Raw genomic sequence first — 17,418 nt, 5'->3', positions numbered from 1 at the left:
AAACAACAAAAAAAAAAACGAAAAACAAACAAACAAAAAACCAAAGAATCTGCTTAAACACTATTAGAATAAACAAAGTGGTTAGTTAAAAGATAAGCTCACAAAAGCAAATTACTTTGCTACACTACTAATTGAAAAATAGAAAAGAAATCATTTCAAAACTTGGATGTAATACTTAGTTTAAGCCCTGTATATTTAATTCCTTCTCCCTCTGGAGTAGTCCCTGAAATTGTTAAAGAAATGTAAAAATCCATTTCAGCTCTGGAAGTAGGTACAAAATGTCCCCTGGAGGCCAGAGCAAATTTCTTCAGGTTAATGAGCAGCTGAGACCTGATGGAGGGACTGTCCAGCCTACTAAAGGAAAAACAATGCACTAGAGGAAAAAAGGTGCAAGGAAGCTGCCCCAGTGCGAAACCTGCAGAGTGATGCCCAGGAAGGGCTTGTGGGAATGGGTGCCCTTCCTCGAGTCTGCTTCTAGTTTTGGAATGTGTAGCAGACATCAGGGTAAGAAACTGTTACCTCAGGAGCTTGAACAGCTCGGGGCATGAACCCTAATGACTAGAGAAGGGCTCTGAATGGGCTATGCCACCTGCCCCACCCCTCAAAAAAGAAAAAAGAGAAATTACCAAGTTTAGTAAAATAGTTAGTTTTAAGGGACATGGAAAACAGACTTGAGGGAGACAATTTCATATAGCATTAACTCTGAGAAGGAATGCTGAACAGAGGGAGAACAATTAAAAGAAAAAAATATTTATTTATTATTATTATTATTATTATTTTGTCTTTTTGTCTTTTTAGGAACGCACCTGTGGCATATGGAGGTTCCCAGGCTAGGGGTCTAATCGGAGCTGTTGCCATCAGCCTATTCCACAGTCACAGCAATGCCAGATCTGGGCCGTGTCTGTGACCTACACCACAGCTCACGGCAACGCCGGATCATTAACCCACTGAGCAAGGGCAGGGACCGAACCCGCAACCTCATGGTTCCTAGTTGGATTCATTTCTGCTGCGCCACGACGGGAACTCCAAAAAAAAAACATTTAAAAGAGCAATTTCCGGAACTAGCGATCTGCCTTAAGATCAGAAGGTCTTCGAAATGATAGAAAAATAAAATATAAACCTCTAAATATACATATATTCTGTTTTTTTAATATAAAGAATAGAGAAAAATCTTAAATGCATGCAGGCAGATATCACAAATTATCTAAGATGGAAAAAATCAGATGGCATCAGATTTCTTCACAAGGCTAAATGCCAGCAGACTGCAGAACAATGTCTGAAGAGTTTAGTGTGAAAATGACTCTGGTCTCATAAACATAAAGTTAACCAAGCTATTTTTCAGGTGCTGAAATATTCATTTTTACTTCATCTTTTTAGTCCCTAGTGGTAATATTTTTATTCTGGAAGTGGAAGCCTTAAAATTTTCTCATTATTAAATTTTTAAACACAGTGCAGGTAATAATTTATTTTCAGTTTGAAGAAACTTAAATTGCAGATAAGCAAAAATAAAAAATTTAAATGATCCGTAGTCCCATTTCCAAGATAAAAATATTGAGTATTAAAGTTCGCTGCATATCTTTACGGACTTTTCACCTGTAATTTCTAAGTACATGTGAACACTTCAAAAGCACACAAATGGAACTATAATATACTATAAACATTACTTTAAAGCCCGTTTCACTTACCTATCAGAATATCATGAATATATTTTCATTTTAATTAACATGCTTGTGTAATGTTATTATTATTATTATTATTTTGTTGTTGTTTGTCTTTTCTAGGGCTGTACCCACGGCATATGGAGATTCCCAGGGTAGGGGTCTAATTGGAGCTCTAGCCACTGACCTACACCACAGCCATGGCAACGCCGGATCCTTAACCCAATGAGCGAGGTCAGGGATTGAACCCAAAACCTCATGGTTCCTAGTCAGATTAACCACTGAGCCACGACGGGAACTCCTAATGTTGTTTTTAATGACTGCATGGTTTTCCATTGTATGGATGATCCACTATTGAGTTAATCAATCCTCTAAGACTGGGCCTTTGTTTCTAATTTGACAACCTTATAAACCATGCTGTTATCAATAGCTTGCATACACATTCTTGCCCTATGACATTCTGAGTATAATTACCAATCCAAATCAAGGGTATATTTAAAAATCTTGATAGCTATGGGCAAAGCATCCCCCTGATGCTTTATCTTCTCCACACCCATGGCAGTGAGTTAAATTGTTAGTGGAAAAAATAAGAATAGGGTATATTATATGTTATATTTTGTTTTAAGAAAGGAGGCGATTAGAAAATATACACAAACTTGTTAATACAAGCATAAAGGAATTTTGGAAAGCTCACGAGAAACTAAGAACCATAGATAGAGGGAGAAATCTTTTTCTGACTATTTTTTTAAACTTTGGTTTTTAAGCCATGTGAATACATTACCTATAAAAATAAATTTTATAAATTTTAAATGGAAAGCCTCTTAGAGGCTTCAGTATGCTAATGTTTAGTTAAGTTGGAGGTAATGGGGATCTATGTGGTTAATTTATGGAATAATTCTTACAGAATTGATATGCTATCTGTAGCATACAATATGCAAAATTTTATATTCTTGGGTTTGTGTGTTTGTGTGTGTATATACGTATGTGTGTGTGGGGGGAGTGTAATTTATAATTTGTTTTTTATCGACCAAGTCTATCCCTAGTACTGCATATTTTAATATTTGGAGGAATAAGTTACTTCTTTTTTGTTATTTTGCTGATATCCAAATTAATTCTTCTTGTTCGACTTTTTCTTGAACTACTTTATCCATTTATGTTTTGAAACGATTTGCTTTATCAACCACCTAAATGTACTTTGTTGGACTATTTTGAGAGGAACTGATAGATTTATGAAATTTTATAAATATAGAAGGGCGTTTCCAACTTTCAGCTATTGTGAATAATGCTACTATGAACATTGGTATAACAAGAGAAGAGGATGTAGGGAGACTGTTTCCTATATACCCTTGCACACTTTCCAGGTTTGGGGTCAGGTGGAATATTTCTCAAATATTCTCTTAAGCCTTCAGTAAAGAGAAGAACAGCATGATGTTTTCAATTTTTTCATATAATTCTTGTTTCCTAATTATTTGGTGGAGTTTTTTTTTTTTTCTCATTTCTGTTGTAAAGGAAATCTGTTACTCACTTTATTTTCTCAAGGATTATGGCTGACATAAGCTATTTTTATTTAATAGATATTACATTTAAGAAATTTCTTTTTAACATCTACTGAGACAAATACATGATACTTCCCTTTGACCAATTAATTTGCTAAAATATAATAATGATGTCCTGATGACTTACTAAGATTGTTTGCTGGAAAAAGTCACGCTCAAAAAATAAAACATTTTATTTTTATTTTATAAAAATAAGAAGTAATTTTAATGTAATTTTGAATTTTTTGGTGAATGTGGTGTCTACACAGAAATGGAATTTGCCTGAAGGTTTTTGGAGCTTACTTTGCCAACTTTTTACATTTGGGTCATACCAAATATGTATAATAAACCAGCAAGTTCTCCATTTGGTTCTGACTCTTTAAGCGCTTAGAAAGTATTTGGGAGAAATTCTCTGCACGAATTTTGATCCCAGTAACTTTTATAGATGTAATTCATTTTTTTCACTTTTGAGGGCTGCACCTGTGGCATATGAAAATTCCCAGGCTAGGGGCTGAGTTGGAACTGCAGCTGCTGGCCTATGCCACAGCCACAACACCACCAGATCCGAGCTGCATCTGTGACCTACGTTGCACCTTGCAGCAATGCCGCATCCTTAACCCACTGAGCGAGGCCAGGGATCAAACCCGAATCCTCATGGATACTAGCCGGGTTCTTAACCTGCTAAGCCACAAAGGGAACTTCTAGATGTAATTCTTGAACAGTGTTTTTATTCCTCCCCTTTCAAGCTGCATCTACAAAATGGTACATAATCAAAAATTATTATGTACCAAAATGATTATGTACCAAAATGATTGTGCATGGTTTTGTAGAAAATTGTCCATATTGTCTTACATTCATTTACACTCTCAGGCTTGGTTGTGCTTTCTCTTTCTCAGACAGGTCAGCTACTTCTGGAAATTGATCATGGCTCCATCTTTTTCAGGTTTACATTTTCACCTCCTAATTAAGGACTGCAGTATGTATTGCCCATGACTACCCTTGGTGGCTGCTGCCTCCTCTTTGTCCCTGTCTGACCACATCTACCAGAAATGCGGTGAAATTTCTGGCATTTTTATGGCAGGCTTCTCAGTTTCTGCATTAATGTAGACTGGCTCTTTCCTTTTCCTTCTCCTCCTATTTCTTTGTTTTCTTTTGGAAATTTCCCATTGTGGCTCAGCAATAACAAACCCGACCAGTATCCGTGAGGATGTGGATTTGATCCCTTGCCTTGTTTAGTGGGTTGAGGATCTGGCTTTGCCATGAGCTGTGGTGTAGTTCACAGATTAAGCTGGAATCCCAAATTGCTGTAGCTCTGGCGTAGGTTGGCAGCTACAGCTCTGATTCAGCCTGGAAACTTCCGTATGCCACAGGTGTGGCCCTTAAAAAAATAAATAAATAAAAAAGAAAAACAAAAGCAAAATTTATTCACTCTAATTTTTTTCTGGGATTCATGGTTAAAGTCTTGTTTCTAATGCAAACTTTTCCCCCTGAAATGTCAATGCACTTTTCATTACTGATATAACAGTTTCCATCAACTGTGGTGATGATACTAGGAGTGCTAGGCTATATCAGTGCAGTGGGTGTCAGGGAGGAGATTAATCACAGCGATGAGCATAACAATCCTGGAAACACAAATATGCTGACACCCTTTTGGCCAAGGCCTGGAACATCTTGGCAAAGGATCCACACTTTGTTTCGCTTGTGAAATAATCAGTAATGTGGAAAGATTTGGGAGTAACACCAGGGGTATTTTTTCTAATGTACTTTGTTCCTTCTTCCTCTCTGCCTATTAGTTAATTTTTAATTTTCATTATTAGCAAAGTAAAGAATATATATAAATATAACAATTTCAGCTGAGATGATGGGTCATGGCATACAAAAACCAAAATGCTGTAAATAAAGACAAAGATATATATTTATAGTCTCCGGTTGCAATTGGTACTAAAAAGAGAATTATGTCAGAGTTAATATATCCACATTCTCACACACTTCCACAAAGTCTCTAGGTAATTAGAATCATGAGTGGTGCTGTTTTCTGACAGAGCTTTCTTTCCCAGGACTATTGGTATTACCTGGAATTCAGAAATGCTCTATCTTACTTCATGCTAAAACTTTACCACAGAGTTATGTACAAAGATGTTTAATTAATAGAAGATGACATATGACCAATATTAATACATGATTCAGGGAAACTGAAATTCCCTAGGTTGCCTAAATCTCATTCTGTGGGATATATTTCCCTTTTTTGACTTTTTCTTGGCTCTGTTGGTGAGCCCTCTGATGAAGAAATGTGGGCTCATTCATCTTCCTTGTCCTCAGGGGGTTGCCCTATAACCTTGCAGGACCACCACAACTTGACAGCCCGTACAACATCCTTAAGAGTGGGCGTGGGTCCAAATACCTTTGAAAGCTACCGAATTTGCCTTTTGCAAAGCTAAATATTTTTTCTTTTACATCTTTCTTTCTTTCTTTGTTTTTGTTTTTTTTTGTTTTTTTTTTTTTTTTGACTTTTGTCTTTTCAGGGCCGCACTGGTGGCGTGTGGATATTCCCAGGCTAAGGGTCTAATTGGAGCTACAGCTGCCAGCCTACGCCAGAGCCACAGCAACACCAGATCCGAGCCACATCTCCGATCTACATCACAGCTCACGGCAACACTGGATCCTTAACCCACTGAGTGTGGCCAGGGATCAAACCCGCAACCTCATGGTTCCTAGTCAGATTCGTTTCTGCTGCGCCATGATGGGAACTCCTTTTCACATTTTTCTTTTGCTGTGCTTTTTTTTCCTCCACTGGGAAGAGTCACTTTTGGTTACCCATGAAATTTTTCTTCCTCACCAGTCAATCACTCCACTGTTATAGGATTTCCTGGGTAGTGTCACAGTTTCACTATAGCAGCCTCAGCTGCTGAGTTGTTAAAATTATGGCAGGACTCAATAACAAATTATGACAACATTGCACTAATAACAAGCCCAAACCTTCACTTTTATGAATGTTATAACATGAGAATCACATTTTATAACTGCAAATTGTAGACACAGAGGCGATGGCAGTGGACACTGACCCAGTCTCTGTAGGGATCTAGGGATGTAGCTAGAAGCTACAGTTTCGAAGGTGCCTTTAATCTTACTAGTCTGCTAAGGGAAACCACTGGAGTAATCAATTGTCAAAGAAGGGGATTAGTTAACGAAACTATTGTTTAGCGCGCACACACATTCACATCAAATCGTAGGAACATCATTAATGATAGGAAATTGTTTATGATATAGTAAATACATTAAGTAGACTATAAGATACACACACACACACACACACACACAAATGACTCAAATTATTAAAAAAATTCAACCCCACTCCTAATAAGAGAAATGCATTTTTAACTTTAGTGGAAAAAAAAATCTAAAATCTTGACAATATAGTCTGTTGGTGAGGCTGTAGATAAACAGGAACTTTCACACATTTATGGTGGGAATGTAAATTAGTACAAACCCACATGGAGGCCAACTATAAAAACCTGACTCTGCAATTCCATTTCTGGGATTTTTAGCTTATACATAGCCTTGCACAATTATTGTTAAGGTTATTCATGGCAGTATTCCAATAGCAAAAGGCTGGAGACAATTCAAAGTCCATCAAAAGTAATTGCTTAAATAATATGGTGCATCTATAACATGGAGTACTGTGTAGCTAAAAAAAAAAAAAAAAAACGAGTAGAGAAAATATTTATGAACTGATATGGAGACATCTCTAAGATGTATTAAGTTAAAGAAAAAACAAGGTATAGAATGATATGCATAATAAGCTACATAGTATGTTACAAAGAGAGAAGCAGTCTACACTTGTATATACCTTATAGTATCCAAGACACTTCAAAAGAAATTAGGAACAACATTTCCCTGGATGGAAATTCATCAAAATGTTAAAGCCTCTGTAAATGATGGGAATACAGGTGATTTAAAAAGTTATAAGAATTGGAGATCTTGTCTGACCAGCATCCAGGAGGATATCTCTGGCCTTGCTCTGTGGATTAAGGATCCACTGTTGCTATGAGCTGTGGTGTAGACTGCAGACACAGCTTGGGTCTGACATAGCTGTGGCTGTGGCATACGCCAGTGGCTATAGCTCCAATTTGACCCTCAGCCTGGGAACATCCGTATGCCACGTGTGCTGCCCTGAAAAAAGAAAAAAAGACAAAAAATTTATTAAAATTTTCACTATACTCCATAATTTATTCATATTTTCAAATGCAAAAATTTTTTTTGTTTGTTTTTGTTTTTTTTTTAATTTTTATTTATTTATTTTTTCCCGCTGTACAGCATGGGGATCAAGTTACTCTTACATGTATACATTTTTTTCCCCACCCTTTGTTCTGTTGCAATATGAGTGTCTAGACATAGTTCTCAATGCTATTCAGCAGGATCTCCTTGTAAATCTATTCTAAGTTGTGTCTGATAAGCCCAAGCTCCTGATCCCTCCCACTCCCTCCCTCTCCCGTCTGGCAGCCACAAGTCTCTTCTCCAAGTCCATGATTTTCTTCTCTGTGGATATGTTCATTTGTGCTGGATATTAGATTCCTGTTATAAGTGATATCATATGGTATTTGTCTTTGTCTTTCTGACCCATTTCACTCAGTATGAGAGTCTTTAGTTCTATCCATGCTGCTGCAAATGGCATTATGTCATTTTTTATGGCTGAGTAGTATTCCATTGTGTATATATACCACATCCTCCTAATCCAATCATCTGTTGATGGACATTTGGGTTGTTTCCATGTCCTGGCTATTGTGAATAGTGCTACAAATGCAAAAGTTTTAAATGATTTTTATCATTTAAACAAAAACCATTGAATAATGTTTTAAATAATTTTCCAAGAAGATGAACTAAGTCTGTCTATAGCATTTTGCAGCCCAGAGGACATGCTTATAATAATAGCAGCAAGGGATGAGTGCTTGTGGAGATTTTTTGAGCTTGTTTTCTGGTTAGCATTTGTCAGTTCTCTGCAGGGAAAAAATCTGTCCTAATCCTCTTAGACCAGTTGGGAAAATTCCAAATGGGCTGAAATAGGAATTTTGGGCAAAATTCATTTTTGGCATTTGGCAAAGAAGAATGCCAGAGGTCAAGTAAAAATGAAAATGAAGCAGGGGCCCAGCCACACTTGAGCTTATTCAGAGATAAGTACTTCCTCCCCTCTCCCTGCTCTCCCCTTTTTATTGGCTGCCCTAAGGGGTATGGAGTTCTGGGGCTAGGGATCAGATTGGAGCCTCAGTTACAACCTACCATGCTGGATCCTTAGCCCACCTGTGCCAAGCCCGGGGTCCAACCCGTGTCCCAGCTCTCCAGAGACACCAGCGATCCGGTTGTGCCACAGTGGGAACTCCAGGGATAAGTACTTAGGAAGGTCACCCCAGGCACAGCTCCACACCTCAGAAGATAATTTCTTATGGAGGAAATTTGGGGGTTATCGCCATGAAAGCAGTTTCTTGAGAGCTTGTAAAAGGAAAACCTTTGAATATCACTTAATAAAAATGAAACCTACATTCCCAAAAAGGTGCATAAATCAAACTACCTAGTATTATAAATAAATTTTAAGCAAACGCTCATGTTTCTACCGCTGAGCCGAAGAAACGTAATGCCATCCCTGCAGAAGCACCTGCTAGTGCCCCTTCATGATCGCCCCCTTTCCCTCCCCTGAGAGAGAATCATGGTCTTCACTTTCATGGTGACTTCTTTGATTGCAGTGTTACCACCTACTTATATACACTTAGAGGTGTACTTTCACTTTGCTTGCTTTAAAGCCTTGTTTACAAGAGCTGTTTATACTGCTCAGGGCTACATTTTGTTCATTCTGTCAACCACATTGTATGGGTATAGCACGATTTTTTTTTAATCTATCCTACGCATGAAGGCAACTTGGAATATCTCTGGTTTGGAGGATTAGGAGCAATGCTGATATGAACAATACCTAGATGTATTTGAGTATTTTCATGCACGAATTTTTAAAAATGTTCTGATTGAACTTACCCACATGCATACAGAAAAGTAAAAAAATCCTAAGTATTCAGCTTCATGTTTTTTTTTTTTTTTACGAAGTTAACACCCTGTATTATCAAGACCCTGATGAAGAAATAATATTTATCTTCCTCCATATGTAATGTTCATACTTGAATATGGCTTGTACTTGGACTTCATATAAATTGAATCATATACTATGTACTCTTATGTGACTGACTTTGTTTTTTCTTTTTAAGGCCACACCTGTGGCATATGGAAGGTCCCAGGCTAGGGGTAGAATTGAAGCTGCAGCCGCCAGCCTACGCCACACCCAGAGCAACGGAGGCTCCGAGCCATGTCTGCAACCTACACCACAGCTCACCGCAATGCTGGTTCTTTAACCCACTGAACAAGGCCAGAGCTTGAACCTGCATCTTCATGGATACTAGTCGGGTTCATTACCCTGAGCCACAATGGGAATTTCTGTGACTGACTTCTTTTGCTCAATATACTGCTTATGAGACTCATCCATGTAATGCAGTTAGTAGATTTGTTGACCTCTGTGGCTCTAGTATTCCATTTTAAGAACATGCCCAATTTGTTTAAGCATTTCTCTGTTGATAGACATTGAACCAGAAAGCAGCCCTCATCTCCAGACAGCAAATGGGCCAGCACCTTGGTTTTGGACTTCTCAGGCCTCCAAAACGGAGAGAAATAAATGTTTACTGTTTGTAAGTCACCTAGTTTATGATAATTTGTTATAGCAACCCAAAGAGACTAAGACATTTTGGATGTTTCCATTTTGGCTGTTTCCATTTTGGCGCTATTACGAGCAGTGTTGCTGTGAACATTCATACACATGTTTCCTGGTGCACTTTTGAATGTATTTCTGTTTGGAATATAACTATGAGTGGAATCTCTGTGTCATTCAGTGTGCACATGCTAAGTTTTGTCAGATACTGCCAGACCATTTTTCAAAGTGTTTGTACCAATTTACTCATCCTCTAATTGCTCCATATCCTAGCTAACTCTTTTTTTTCTTCCAGTTTTATTGTGATTTAATTGACATACAGCAGTGTATATGTTTAAGGTATGTAGCATAATAATTTGACTTACATACATCATGAAATGATAGTTACAGTAAGGTTAGTGGACATCCATCATCTTACATAGATTAAAGATAAACAGAAAAAAAAATTTCTGGGAGTTCCCATCGTGGCTCAGTGGTTAACAAACCCGACTAGTATCCATGAGGATGTGGGTTAGATCCCTGGCCTTGCTCAGTGGCTTAAGGATCTGGTGCTACCGTAAGCTGTGGTGTAGGTCGCAGATACACCTTGTATTGGATCCTGTATTGCTGTGGCTGTGGGGTAGGCTGGCAGCTGGCCTGGACACTGCCATGTTTCTCTGGTGCAGCCCTAAAAAGACAAAAGACAAAAAAAAAAAAAAAAAAAGAGAGAGAGAGAAGAAAAAAAATTTCCTTGTGGTGATAACTCTTAGGATTTACTCTCTTAACAACTTTCATATGCAGCCTAGAGCTGTGTTAATTATATTCGTTGTGTTGTACATTGTATCCCTAGTACTTATTTATCTAATGACTGGAAGTTTGTACTGTTGACTACCTTCATGCAATTTCCCTTTCCTCAACCCTCTTCCTCCAGTAATTACAAATCTGATCTCTTTTTCTAGGAGTCTGTTTGTTTGTTTTTGAAGCATAACTGACCTACAACACTATGTTAATTCTTGCTGCACAATAGTGATTAATATTTCTACACACTTTAAAATGATCACCATGATATCTAGTCACCATCTGTCTCCATGTAAAGATGTTACACAATTATGGACTATATTCCCCACACTGTACATTTCGTATCGATAAACTCATTTATTTTGTAACTGGAAGTTTGTTCCTCTTAAGCTCCCGTACCTGTTTCTGCCCTCCCTTAAACACCCTGCTCACTGCCATCCACCTATTTTTTTATGCATCTATGACTCTATTTGAATTTTATGTTTGTTCATTTGTTTTTTTTTATCAGATTCCATAAAAATCATACAGTATTTCTTCATCTGACTTTTTTTTTTTTTTTTTTTTTTTTTTTTTTTTTTTTTTTTGCTTTTTAGGGCCACACTTGTAGCAAATGGAGGTTCTCAGGCTAGGGGTTGAATTGGAGCTACAGCTGTCAGCCTACACCACAGCCACAGCAATATCGGATCCAATACAAGTCGTGTCTGCAACCTACACCACAGCTCACGGCAATGCTGTATCCTTAACCCACTGAGTGAGGCCAGGGATCGAACTTTCAACCTCATGGTTCCTAGTCAGATTTGTTTCCGCTGTGCCACGAGGGGAACTCCTCTGATTTATTTCTTTTTGTATAATACCCCCTAAGTCCATCCATGATGCTTCAAGTGGCAAGATTTCATTCTTCTTATGGCTAAGTAATATCACATTCTTTATCCATTCATCTGTTGATGGGCAATTAGGCTGTTTCCATACCTTAACTATTGTAAATAATGATGCAATGGACATACGAGTGCATATATCTTTTCAAACTAGTGTTTTTGTTTTCTTTGGTTAAATATACAGGAGTGCAATTGATGAATCATATGGTAGTACTCAATTTTTTGAGGACCCTCCATACTGTTTTCCACAGTGTCTGCGCCAATTTATATTCCCACCAACATTGTTCCCTTTTCTCCACATCCTCACTAATATTTGTTATTTAAATAGTCTTTGTGGTAACAGCCATTCTGACAGTTGTGCGGTGGTATCTCAATGTGGTTTTGATTTTCATTTCCCTGATAATTATCATCTTTTCCCTTCAGTAATCTGCCTTTTCATTTCATTGATAGTTTTGTCCACTGTGCAAAACGTTTTAGTTTGATATAGTCCCATTTGCTTATTTTCGGTTTTGTTCTCCTTGCCCGGGGAGAAAGATCCAAAGGCGTATTGCTAAGATTGATGTCAAAGAGCATACCGCCCACGTGTTCTTCTAAGAGTTTTGTGGTTTCAGGTCTTATATTTAGATATTCATCCATTTGAGTTTATTTTTGGATGTAGTGTGAAAGAGTAGTCCATTTTGATTCTTTTGCATGGAGCTGTCCAGTTTTCCCAACACCATTTATTACAGAGACTTTTCCCCATTCTATATTCTGGCTTCTTTTGTCATAGATTAATTGACCATATACGTGTGGGTTCATATCTAGGCTCTTTATTGGTTCTGTTTTTGTGCCAGTAATATAGTGTTTTGATTACTGCAGCTTTGTATCATCAAGCTCTACCCTAAACATTCTATTAACTGTATAGTATTCCATGACGTGCTTGTACCACATTTTTAAAATCCATCTTATTGATGATAGTCATTTGAAATATCTCCAGTTTGGGGCTTTAAGAACATGCTGATATGAACAACATCTAGATGTATTTGTTTCAGAGGTAATACAAATTACCCCTGAGTGAAATTGCAGGGTTATGGGATTTCTCCTTTTCTAGATACTACAAATGTTACCAATGTGGTTTTATCAATGTATACTTCTAGCACTCTACAAAGGTTCTCATTGTTCCATGTCTTCACCAAAACTTCTAAATGCTTAGTTAGACTTAACATTTACTAGTCTAATGGTCTAATGGGTGGGCAGTAAGATCTCATGTTTTTTGTTTTTTTTGTTTGTTTTTTTTTGGTCTTGTCTTTTGTCTTTTTTTAGGGCCACACCCACGGCATATGGAAGTTCCCAGGCTAGGGGTCGAATTGGAGCTGCAGCAGCTGGACTACACCACAGCCACAGCAATGAAGGATCCCAACCGCGTCTCTGACCTACACCACAGCTCACGGCAATGCTGCATCCTTAACCCAGTGAGTGAGGCCAGGGGTTGAACCTACGTCCTCATGGATGTTAGTCTGGTTTGTTAACCCCTGAGCCATGATGGGAACTCCTCATTATGGTTTTAATTTGCATTTCACTGGTGGTGAAAGAAGTTGTATGCCTCCTTATATACTAATTGCTCATTTGGATATTTCCTTTTGTGAGGTTCATGTTCAAAACTTTTGCTTGTTCATTTATTGGTTTGCCTTTCTTTAAAAGTGCTTCATTTAATCCATGTAACAATAAAAAATTGGAATGGTAAGTAATCAGGGTTAGAGGTTAACCATGCAGCCAGAAGGCAAATGCAGCAAACTAAGATTTTCACAAAACCTTTTTATGTAATTACATGGCATAAATTATTCATCAGACAAATTGGGCCTAAGCATCTGCTCACCACACTGCTGCCAATCATCTGCCTATGTACCCAGATCAATGAATGATGCTGATGAGAGGCAATAACATTCACAGACTCTTTCCAAGGTGCATGGCACTGAGCTAAGCACGTATCTTGTTTATTTCTCTCAATATCTCTATATGGAATGTGCTATTAGGCTTAGAAAGCTTAAATAACTTGACCATTATGACTTAACTAGGGAGTGATGTAGCTGAGAGTGATCCCTCATTTAACTCTAGAGCCCATGATCTTATCCTAATTATTACACTGCCTCAAAACAAAGTTTCCTTCTGGTTTCAAATGTGGAATTACTGTGTACTGTGGAAATGGCAATCATGCGTTCTAATAGAAGAGAATATAATTAAATGAATAGATTAGAATTGGTAAAATTTAAAATCTCTAAAAATATATCACAGTACCTTATGACAGATGCTGACAAAAAGAAAACAGGTTTGTTTAAAGCTTACCCTTGGCTTTTGTTTGTATCACAGCATATGGACTCTTTCAATTTACTTCTGCATCTGTAAACATTTTATTCATCTTGAATAGATAAAATCAGGAGCTCTTAATCCAGACTCATTTTTTTTAGGTTAGAATCATGAAATAAATGATAATGTCAGATCTAACTATGCATCCAGTAGCATCGAGCCCAAATTCTCAAAAGGAAATGACAGTCTAAAACGTTGCGTCTCAGAGGGATTTTCTGATCATTAATAAGCATAAAACAGCAAAGTGTTTACAAGTAAAACCCTAAACACTACTCTTTCTTGGAAGAGATCCCAGAGATCTATTTGGAGTTTGTTTGGAAGATAAAAGAACCGTGCTTATTTGAAACAAAAAATTACAGAAAGGTAATCAGATTTTGAAAAGCTCATGAGAACTAAGAACTGAGCTAACAGTCCATGAAGCTGATGACCATTTCGGGAGCGGTGTACTTAACGAGCTTTAATTCGGAGAGTTTTTTTCCCACTTTGAGGAAACTTTCTGGCTTGAATATCTCCATGAGTCTGATACAGCTTGTAAAGCTATGTTCTTTCTCCCACTGCAACCCTGCTCAGGCTTGCAGTTTCATTCGAAAGAAAGATATTCAATGTCTCCTAGGCTGGGCATTAATTCTCAGACTGCTTGATCAATTAAATCCCACTGTCTGTGTCTGGAAGGCAAAGTCTGAGCTTTATGTATAGCTTTCTGGCAAGCCACATTTCTGTGCTCCATGGAACAGGTGCAGCAGTATAACTCTGTGTGCAACAGGCTTTTGGACCCTCAAATCTTGGGGACCAACAGGTACAGTGTCTCATTTTTACCATTTAGTAAGTTCATGATTTTGGTTCAATAACATCTTCTCTTTCATATGGCATTTTATAGCTTACAAGGTGAGAATACATTATCTTTTTTGCTCTTCAAGACAGTTGTTTATGGGAGGAAGTCCTTTTTCATCTTCCATTTTATCGATGAGGAGAGACTGTGATGTTGCCTAGCATCACATAGCTAGTAACTGGCAATCTTATAATTAAACCAGGGATTCTAACACCAGTGTTCTTTTACCATTCACTTAATAAATCCAAGATTGGAAAATTACAGAGGACTTTCAAAAGGACCCATATTATCAATATGCTTCTAGTCCAGAAAACTGATGGTAATATACATGTCCCATTGCTGCTTACTGGAACAAAACAAAACAAAGAATAAGCCATCTTATTGTTGCCTCTAGGTTAAGACGTCTTTGAAGAAATGGCCAGGATAGCTTTTTTTTTTTTTTCTTCTGCTTTTTAGGGCTGCACCCATGGCTAGGGGTCAAATTGGAGCTACAGCCACAGTAACTCGGGATCTGGGCCACATCTGCGACCTACACCATAGGTCACTGCAACACCAGATCCCCAACCCACTGAGCGAGACCAGGGATCGAACCTGCATCCTCCTAGTCGGTTTCATTAACCGCTTAGCCATGAAGGGAACTCCCAGGATAGCTTTGAAAAACCCTAAATGTGGTCAGTCAGGCCCCTGGAAGAGAAGTAGGCTTGCCCTGTAGGGAACTTGTAGCTTATACAGTCTCAATGTATTAGCCTTGTGGTCATATGCATTTTATTCGTATAGGTCTTATTTCCCCAGCTGTAAAATCCTGGAAGGTAGGTGTTTTGGTTTAGTTTTCCCCTGAGTCAGATCCTGAGATAAAAGATTCAAGTGCAAATGACTTATTTGGAAAGGGAAAGAAACACCAGGAGGGAGTGTGGCTAACAAAGGGTACATCCTTTGCCAGGGTAACTGGAGGTTAATTCCAAGAAGAAACCCTCAACACAGTCAAACACACCTGAGACATCCCACCTGAAGGGTGAGGGATCTGGTGTGTTCATATGCCAACTCCCATCTGTCATTTTTGAAAGTTGCAGGCAGTTGGGGTGGGGTAGTTCCCTCACCCTCTGGCATGCTGTACAAAAGGGCAAAGTGGGATTCCCAGGCAAAGAAATGCAGACACAGGCAGGGCAAAGTCACTGGTAAAAGGCAGGAGGAATATGGGCGCACGCTCAGATGGTATGCTATTTTTAATAGGATCCAGGTCTTAAAATCCAGAATAGTATGGTTGCATCAACCTGATATTAGAGTGGTAGTGAGAAATGGCTACAGATACACATTAAATTGTAACCAATAAAGGACATGGAAAGAAAAAAGAAACAGCAACAACAAAAAAAAGGGCAAAGAAGGCCCTGGGGAGTCATCTCTACTCACACTTTCTCGTAAATCTTGCTGGGATGCTCTGGCCATTCAATCATGCACACCACTCTGTTGGGCATGGTCTCTGTGGTTGAGTAGTAGCCTTGGGGAAAGGCCAGCAGGAGAGCCAGGAGCCAGATGACGCCGATGACCACCTTGGTGGCTGTGGCTGACAGCCGGGGCTGGAGGGGGTGGATGATGGCCATGTACCTGGAACAGAGAAGAAAGGACACAAATCTAATTTGGTCACAAAAATCTACATTAGTGATTATGTGTTGCTCCTGCCCAATGAAAAACTCCCCGGAAACCCTTTGAGCCCTGCTGATTTTTACAACTGTTTTCTTTTTCATGTTCTATTCTTAAGCTTTATGACTTTTATGACTTAAGTGCTAAAATCCATAAGATAAGTCAGCCTTTTTTTTTTTTTTTTTTTTTTTTTTTAGTATATTAGAACCCACCTGGCAACATTCCAGGAAAGAAATGCTCATTGTTGGAGCACTCACACTTTAGGACATGATGCCCAAGTGTAAGTTAGTGGCTTACAGTGAAATCAGAGAAATAAGAATAATGTTGTACATTTATTCAATATGAAGCCTATCTTTATATTTTTTAGATTAAGGAAAGATAATAGAAACAGTAGTTTTTAAAGCCCTGGTGTGGCAATTTAAAAGGCTAGCAATCCTGTACAAGCCCATATAACCTGAAGGGAAGCGGAAAAGTGTACCCTGCTTCACTGTTGATGGGAACATAAATTGGTAAAAACTACTATGGAAAACAATATGCAGGTACTTAGAAAACTAAATATAGAACTTCCATATTATCTAGCAATCCCACTCCTGGGCATATATCCAGACAAAACTTTCATTCAAAAAGATACATTCACTCTTATGTTCATTGTAGCACTATTCACAATAGCCAAGACATGGAAACACCCTAAATGGCCATCGACAGATGAATGGATTAAGAAGATGTCGTACATATATACAATGGAATACTACTCAGCCATAAAAAGGACAAAATAATGCCATTTGCAGCAACATGGTTGGAACTAGAGATTCTCATACTAAGTGAAGTAAGTCAGAGAGAGAAAGACAAATACCATATGATGTCACATATCTGGAGTCTAAAATATGGCACAGCTGATTATATCTACAAAACAGAAACAGATTATGGGCATAAGGAGCAGACTCAAGGTTGCCAGGGGGAGGGAGTTGGATGGATGGAGAGTTTGGAGTTGGTGGATGCAAACTGTTACATTTGGAGTGGATGG

General features: G+C 38.3%; 1 protein-coding gene across 1 annotated transcript in view; it reads right to left on the bottom strand.

Annotated features, from left to right (window-relative positions):
• The window catches only part of TACR1 (tachykinin receptor 1), a 181,264-nt gene that overhangs the window by 65,676 nt on the left and 98,170 nt on the right, over nt 1–17,418 (bottom strand). The window contains exon 2 of the mRNA XM_021087317.2: nt 16,164–16,358. Coding sequence (XP_020942976.2) covers nt 16,164–16,358 — 195 coding nt within the window. The remainder of the gene's footprint in view (nt 1–16,163; nt 16,359–17,418) is intronic.

This window comes from Sus scrofa, chromosome 3, assembly GCF_054392235.1.
Source record: "Sus scrofa isolate SSC_HxYL_T2T_F1_AM1 chromosome 3, Sscrofa_HxYL_maternal_Yorkshire_Landrace_v2.0, whole genome shotgun sequence".
Classification (NCBI taxonomy): Eukaryota; Metazoa; Chordata; class Mammalia; order Artiodactyla; family Suidae; genus Sus; species Sus scrofa.
Note: the sequence above shows the minus strand (reverse complement) of the source record. Positions and strands in the feature narration are given on the sequence as shown.